Source organism: Rhinatrema bivittatum, chromosome 2 (assembly GCF_901001135.1).
Source record: "Rhinatrema bivittatum chromosome 2, aRhiBiv1.1, whole genome shotgun sequence".
Lineage (NCBI taxonomy): Eukaryota > Metazoa > Chordata > Amphibia > Gymnophiona > Rhinatrematidae > Rhinatrema > Rhinatrema bivittatum.
Window position 1 is genome coordinate 37,682,705 of NC_042616.1, and position 8,574 is coordinate 37,691,278.

At 42.5% G+C, this 8,574-nt stretch overlaps 1 protein-coding gene across 1 annotated transcript in view; it reads left to right on the forward strand.

Moving 5' to 3' along the window:
* The window catches only part of LOC115083850 (oocyte zinc finger protein XlCOF6-like), a 47,245-nt gene extending 39,007 nt beyond the window's left edge, over positions 1 to 8,238 (forward strand). Inside the window, exon 5 of the mRNA XM_029587885.1 lies at positions 8,052 to 8,238. Within this exon, the coding sequence (XP_029443745.1) occupies positions 8,052 to 8,101 (50 nt within the window). The 3' untranslated portion in view covers positions 8,102 to 8,238. The remainder of the gene's footprint in view (positions 1 to 8,051) is intronic.
* The last annotated feature ends 336 nt before the right edge of the window (positions 8,239 to 8,574 follow it).

Consider the following 8,574-nt stretch of genomic DNA (forward strand, 5'->3'; position numbering starts at 1 on the left):
AAATAAATAAATAAAATAGAAAGCATGAAAAACTAGACTCTGAACAGTAGAACTCTAAAGAAAGAGCAAAATACAAAAATATAAGAAATGCACATTCCTAAAGATGGCATGTTCCAATCACTAAAAACTCAAAATACATACATGTATATGTGTGTATATGTATATGTGTGTATATGTATGTATGTATATATTTTACCTTTGTTGTCTGATCTTTTTATTTTCCCAATCAGTTGGTCACAGCTTCTTTTTTTCTTTTCTCCCCTTGCATTTCTTTCCTAATTCCATTTTCAGGGTCTCTCTTCTTTTTCTGTTTCTTCTCTCTCCTATCTTCCTCTCACACACACATAGGCTCGTGCTTTCTCTCACATGCTCTCTCACACACACAAGCTCTCGCTCTCACATGCTCTCACACACATAAGCTCTCACTCACATGCTCTGTCACATATACACACATAAGCTCTCACTCTAATATGCTCTCCCACACACACATATTTTCACATTTCTCCTGCAAACACAATCTCTCTCACACTCATACAGGCTCCCTCCAACCCACACAGGTTCACTATACTCACACCACACCCCAGGCTACCATTCTCACACACATTCACATATACCTAAGCTCCCATTCTCATATACATGCATCCAGACTCCCATTTGCACACACATACATGCTCACCCAGGCTCCCATTCTCACAGACCCTCACACAAGGCCTCTTGATCTGTGCCAGCCTTACTGCAGCAGGTCCTGCCCTTTCCTGCCATGGGGGATGGGATCCATGGCAGCTTTGCTTCAGCAGGCCCTTTTCTTTGCCACCACAGGGATGGGATTTGTAGTAGCCTTGCTGCACCAGTCCCTCTACTACTTCTGCTGCCGTGGGGAAGGGGATCCACATCTTCCTGTGTCGGACGGCTTTGATTGGGTTGGGCCTGAGCCCCAAGTGGGTATGCTATGGCCCCCCAAGTTCACATGTGGCTAAGGCACTGTTAACACTCCGTCTGAAACTCTGGGCAGTTTACAAAATACACAGAAAAAAGTAACTAGACAAATTTACTACTATCTGGGCCCTAACAATTCTGTATTTTGCTTTTACCCAATCCTTCAATATTCCTTATTTGCATAGGATTGCAAGGAGAAAAGGCCAGGATAACCTATCAAAGGCTTTATGTACATTATGGGATATCGCCAATCCGGGTATAGTTAATATTCAGCTGAAGTCTAGAACTTTAATATCTGGATTTATTTTGTATGATAATTGATTGACCTTTATGTTTCTCTACATGAAAAGGTTTCTTCTCGGTTAGTAGATGTGATGGCTGCTAAAAACACTAAGGTGAATTTTCAAATGTTGTGCATGTAAAAAAATAGCACTTATGCACGTAATATAGCCTATACGTGAGTATTAGCCATTTAAAAAACCTCCACATGCACACATAAATCAGGATCCGCGAGTAAACTATGAGGCAGACCAGGGGTGTTTCGGTGAGGGGCCATCATTAACGTAAGTTGCTATTTTATAAGCAATTTCCGCATTTAAATGTGGTGTTTTCTCAAGTATATTTATTCCTGCTCGTTTTCTGGCATAAGTGATCGTAAACATCTTAAAAGTGAGAAAATGACTGGGGGGGGGGGGAGGATGAGTGAAAGGGAGGGACTTCAGGCTGAAGAGCCAGGGGGGTCTTCACGAGCTGCAGATGGACTGGGGAACTGTAGACTAATTGGTAAAACTGGTTAGTTCTTGGCCATGCACATGTTATAAATTCCCCTTCTTACACAGGTAAAAGTCAATTTACGGGGAGGTAAATGTGTCTACATAATGCAGGTAAAATATACTCGTGTATCCCTTTAAAATCTGAAGTAAAAAATACCTTGGTATATCATTTGTACATATTTATCCAGATAAATTCTGACTTATCCAGTTCAGTAGCACCTTTCCCACTACTTAGACAGAAAATCCAAACTTATCTGAATAAGTAACACCACTCATCTGGCTACATTTTTATTTATCCAGCTGTGTAGCAGCAGGTGCTTCTTATCTGGAGAAGACTTAAAATGCTCCTTATCCAGCTGACTCAGTCAAATAAGCAGCACTTTTTTTTAAAGACTTAACCGGCTAGCTTACATAAGACTGAAAAACGCTAATTAGATGGACAGGTAGTGCTTTTCAGACTTATCCGGCTCAGTGCTTCCTCTTCTCTGGATAAGTCCCAGCTTGCACAGCTTGCGATTTTTACACACGTGAGCATGTTTGTGCGCATATGTACTTGTATTTTACAACCTGCGCATATCACTTGCACGTAGCAACTCTGCATGCACCCATATACATGCAGAAGCAGTTTTGAAAGTTATCCTCCCTGCCTTCAAAGTGAGTTCCATCATGGAGGCGTGGGATAGGGGCTTTAAAGGAGACGATGTCACCGCCTTTACAACTAAATTAACATTCCAATGCGGTATCACTATCTACTCCTTTTCAATATCATGCAGGATGAGTTGTCTCTGAGAGATTTTTGACTCTCCCATCAAAGTAACTTCTAATGATTTAGGTGACACCCTGGGGCTGCGAGACCGTGTGAGGACTTAGCCCTGAGACTGAGTGTGACCCCTGCACTTGTCAGCTAAAACCTAAAGCAAGAGCTACACACATTCATAACTGATCTGGATAAGGGAACTGCGAGTGCGGTGACCACGTATGCTGACCACACAAAATTGTTAAAACAGCAGCAGATTGTAAGGAGCTGCAGAAGGACCTTGTCAGATTGGGCATCTAAATGGCAGATGGAAAAGTTCAAAGTGATGCACAGAGGAAAAATAATCCCAACTACAGGTACCCAATGCTGGGTTCTGTACCGGGCGTCTCCATCTAGGAAAAGGGCCTTGGAGACTTGGGGGCAAAATGTTGAAATCCTCAGGTCAATGTGCAGCGACCGTCAGAAAAGCAAACGGAAAGTTAGGAATCATCCAAAAAGGAATGGAGAATAAAACAGAAAATATCGCTTTGCACCTCGAGTGTTGGGGTTCAGTTCTGGTTGCTCCATCTAAAAAAAAAAAAAAAGACAAAGCAGAACTAGAAAAGATGCAGAGGAGGATTACAAAAATGAGAAAAGGGATGAAGCGGCTCTCGTACGATGAGAGGCTACGCAGGTTAGGGCTCTTCAGCTTGGAAAAGAGAGGGGGGACTTGATAGAAATTATAAAATCATGAGGGCATGGAACAGGTGCATCCCCATTCCCGAGTGTTGACTGCACTTGGATAATTTGTCTCCTCCGGCCAGCTCAAGCAGAGTCTCTTAACCCCAAGGCCTGGATTCTTTGTTGCATGGAGGAAAGGTTTCCCTTCCAAGGTCTGGAGTGCTAGGGGTGACTCTTTTTTTGTACCTTTCTTCCCTGGGAGAGGAGTCATTGTCCCTCCGTGTGCTGTTAGTGCCAAAGGCCACACTGGAGTCACTGGTTTAGTGTCCAATGTAAACGGCTTTACTGATTTGATAATCTGATGAAATATGGCGCAATCAAACTCAATCCACAGCACCGCAGATTTTTTTGTTTGGTTACAGTTCTTTTCCCCTCTATCTGTGCATGAATCTCTTAATACCAGGACAAGGGAAACATCCATCCTCCAGGGCTTTGATAAGTGGAGTTCTCAGGTGGACAAGGGTATCTTTTAGTTGAACAGGAAAAAAAAACAACCCTTCCAAAACTGGTAAAAGACAAAAAATACCATCTCTGCCCAGAGAGCCTCAAACCTCTCTCTCCCCCCCCTGCCGTAGCTAACATATGGCCTCAGCCATGGGTGCCATCCACCATGGGCACTATTTCTCTCCAAATGTGGTATACGAACTCCATCCTCTCCATGGATACAACTTTGCCACCTCAAAAACTCAGTTGCCAGATGGCAGAAGAAGAGCTGCTGGGCTTACTCCTGGTGTCCTGCCCATACTTGGGGATGTCCTTGGAAGGGGAAGGGCGGCAGCCCCCCCCAAATTGGGACAAATAGATCCCTAATGCTATTGCTGCCCTTCCCCCTCTGTCTACAGTCAGAAAGAGATCGGGCCATGGATCTGCTGGAGCAGCATCTGTCTCCCACCTCCGGAAGTCAGAAGACACGTGGCCCACGGAGCAGCATCAGCCTCCTTCCTTCCTTCCCTCACCCGGCATTTAGGTAAAATGTGACCCACAGGCCGAGAAAAGAAATGGCTTTCCCTGCCCTGCCCGTCAGAAGACGTGCAGCCCACAGATCCGCATGAGGCAGCAGCGGTCGTCCGGCCCACCTCGGCAGTTAAAATGAGCGCTGCTCGCAGCCCCACAACAAGCAGCATCCACCCCCCACCCCCGAAAGTCAGAAGAAGCACAACCCGCGTAACAGCATCAGCCTCCTTCCCACCCCCACCCTGGTATTTAGGAATTGGATGGCCCGTGGACTGAAAAAAAGTAACATTGGCCTCTTACTGTACCCCTTCAGTCATAAGAAGCTCAGTCTGCAGAGAGAGAGAAAGCAAAGGACTGTGTGTGTGCGTGTGTGTATGACTGAGCATGTGTGTATGTGAGAGAGAGAGTAAAGGAGTGTGTGTGTGATGGAGCGTGTGTGTGTGTGTATGTGAGAGAGAGAGTAAAGGAGTGTGTGTGTGATGAAGTGTATGTGTGATGAAGCGTGTGTGTGTGTGTATGTGAGAGAGAGAGTAAAGGAGTGTGTGTGATGGAGCATGTGTGTGTGTATGTGAGAGAGAGTAAAGGAGTGTGTGTGTGTATGTGAGAGAGAGCAAAGGACTGTGTGTGTGCATGTGTTTATGACTGAGCATGTGAGAGAGCATGTGTGTATGTGAGAGAGAGAGTAAAGGAGTGTGTGTGTGATGGAGCATGTGTGTGTGTGTGTATGTGAGAGAGAGCAAAGGACTGTGTGTGTGCATGTGTGTATGATTGAGCATGTGAGAGAGCATGCGTATGTGTATGATTGAGCGTGTGTGTGTGTGAGAGAGAGAGTACAGGAGTGTGTGTGTGATGGAGCATGTGTGTGTGTGTGTGTATGTGAGAGAGAGCAAAGGACTGTGTGTGTGCATGTGTGTATGATTGAGCATGTGAGAGAGCATGCGTATGTGTATGATTGAGCGTGTGTGTGTGTGTGTGAGAGAGAGAGTACAGGAGTGTGTATGTATGAGCATGTGAGAGTGAATGAGCATGTGCATGTATAATTGATTCCAAAATACTGGGAGGTGATCTGGTATCAATACCAAATCAACAGAATAATCCAAATTTTCTCTTTAAAGTATGAAAAACAATTTTTTTTGTAGAGAGAAATGATCTCATCTAGCATGGTGCACTAAACCTAAACCAATAAGATGTTAGTCACAAAATCCTTTCTTCATCATTGGCATCTTGGAGCAATATGTCACAAATATATACCTTCTGAGATATTACGGGAATGTTTATAAGAATTGTATTACTTATCAGTTGTATTGCTTTTTCATCAATTTGTTGTATTGATCATTGCACAATAGGTTCATTTGAATCTCTATTCACCAATCAGTGGTAGCAAAAGGGATGTATTAGTGTTGTATTGCTCCAAGATGCCATATTTGCTTATTGAAGAGGCAAACAGCTTGTGGCTTAAAATTTGGTTCACAAATATTCACAAATAAATATTAGTTCACAATGATGATGAAAGAATTTTTGACTCATATATAACATCGTCTTGTTTTAGGAGCTTACCCTGACGCAGCCATAGTGGTGAAATGTAAATCATGTCAGGCTCCTTATATTTAATTTTGGGCTTTTAGAATTGCATAACAACATAAGATAAGTAAAAAAAAAACAAAAAATTGCATAAGAGAGACACTTCAAAAGAAGAGATATATTTACAAGCACAGTTTCACTTTTGAATTTTGCACTTAAAATTAGAGAGAAATAAATGACTGATAATGAGATGGGAGGCACTGTGAGTGCAGTTTAATGTATCGTGCTAAATGAGATCATTTCTCTCTACAAGTAAAGATTGTTTTGCATTCTTTAAAGAGAAAATTGTGATAAGATCTGGTTTATTCTGTTGGTTTGTGTGTATGACTGAACATGTGTTTGTGAGAGAGAGAGAGCAAAGGAGCATGTGTTTGTGTGTATGAGCATGTATGAGAGAGAGAAAACAAGCATGTATGTTTACGATTATGCATGTGAAAGAGAAAGCAAATGAACGTGTGTCTGTGCATGTGAGAGAGTGAATGAATATATGATTGAGCATGTGATAGGGATAGCAAATCAGCAGGTGTGTGTGTGTGACTGAGCATGTAGTAGCGCAAATGAGAGTGTGTGTGTGTGTGTATGATCGAGTATGTGAGAGAATTTATGAGCATATTTATGATTGCACATGTGAGAACAAACGAGAGAATGCATATGACTGAGCATGTGAAAGAAAGCGAACAAGTGTGTATGTATGTATGATAGCATGTAAGAGAAAGCATATGAGCCTGTGTTTGTCTATGACTGAACATGTGAGAGTGAGAAAGGAAATAAGCATGTGTGTGAGAGTAAGGAGAGAGTTTGCATGCAACAAATCCCTTCTCTCTCCCTGCTAATCCATGACAATCTCAGGGCATCTGGAAATCAAAAAGTTCACAGTATGGAAAGTGGGGGATTTATTAATCCTTATTAGTTTTAATTATTAGTTGTGTTTGATATATCTGCTGTTTTTAAATATTGTAATGCCATTTGGAAAAGTTTTATATGAGTTTTTAATTATTGAATGCTGTTCTATTTGCCACTTGTTTCGAACTATTTCTTTTTATTAAAATGTTTTTACTATTATAATTGATGTTTTATATTTCATGATTTTATTGTCTGATGTTTTATGAAGAATGGTGGCATTTCTGTTTTTCCCTTGTTGCACTGCATACAGAGTCTGACTTGCTGTGGTTTCCGGTTCAGTTTTTGTCTGCACATTTCTATTTCTATTTTATGCTTTCTGCATTTAGTGAGTGTCTGTCTGTTTTCTGCACATGTGACAGCTGTAAGTGATATTTTTACCTCAGAAAGTCCTTTTTCATGTAAAGAGGAATTTCAGTGAAAGTAAATTATAAATGCATAATTTGTGATTGGGGAGGAGGAGAGTGCAAGGCTATAAAATTCACATAGCGTGCCTAATACCCATGTACTGGCCCTAGGGAGAGTGGAAGGTCTGATTGGTTGGAAGAAGAGCAAGGGGGAAACGGAGAGGAGGATTTGGGGGTGAGGGGATTTCAAGAGAAGAAATGATGCAGCTGTTGAGGGGAAAGAAAGGATGAAATAGCTGGAGATGATATAAGGAGCAACTCAATGAGGGTATGAGGGAGGAATGAGAGGGAGTAATAGAGGGGAGAGGTAGTGAGATGTAGGATTGGCACAGAGACCTGGAGGGAGAGAAAGAGGGATGAAATCTAGAAGAGTGGATAGAGAGGCAGGGATAAAGAGAATGGAAAAAAAGGAGAAGAAAATAGAAAAATTAGCCAGAAATGTAAGGGAGGAACTGAAGAAGACAGAAGGAGAGAGATGAAACAGAAAATGAACAGGAGATCTTGTAAAGGAGTTGGAAGACCAACAAGAGAAAAACAGTATAAAGAGATGAGGATGAAAGTGATTAGAAAAATAAAATGTCCAGACAACAAAGGTAGAAAAAAACATTTTATATTCAGTTTAGTGCAGCTCTCGGTATCTTTTATTTTGCACAACACAGGAGGAAATGTATTCCTCTTTCTCTGATGTTGCATGGCACGCTGAATCTGACTTCTTGGGGTTTCCAGTTCAGTTTTTGAATGATGGTTCATAGTGCCATGATCCCCGTACTGGTTCCAATTGAACTGGAAGCTGAAAGGAGCAGGAGGAAACTGCTGGGTCAAAATAAGAATGAAAATGAGAGCTCCCACCTCATTATGCTGTAAGTTGTGTTTGGAGTGAGGGTGCACTTTTATACTTGGCCATAGATGCCAAATGGTCTGGCCACAGCTCTGCTCTCCAGGGTGAAGACTCCTGATAGGAGCATTGAGGATACCCAACTCACAGTTAGGTGATCTTTCTCACGTTTCTCTCTCTCTCTCTAGATCCTAGAAGGGAGGCATCCCCCGGAAACAGGCAGCGCACCCTGCTCTAATAGAGGAAGGAAGGGGCAGCCAAAATCTCACCCCCTTTACGGCAACCCTGATCAGGCAATCACACCATTTAAATATCTGCTTAGAAATAACCTCAAACTGGCTACAGTATAACAAAGTAAAACCCTTACCCCCATGTGATGCAATTAGAGGGTCCAGGAGTCAGGGAGTTCAGAATCAGCCTTAGCACAGGGCTGAAGGGACAGGTGTCTCTCATTGCCGAGGACAGTCGGTGGGGTCTTTTCTTTCATGGGGAAGACCTGAGGAGAAGAGAAGAAGAAATTCTTGTTTCCAGGAGGGGAAGTACCTGAGAACCTAGAAGAAGGAATCCAGGAGTTAGGAAGAAGTGCTCTTGAGAAAGTAGCAGATCCTGAGCTGATCCAGTAGAGAAGGGAATTCTGCAGAGTCATGGATGAATGCCTCAGGAAAGTCCCAAGGAAGAATGGTCTGCCTAAGAAAATCCAGTGTGTCTGAG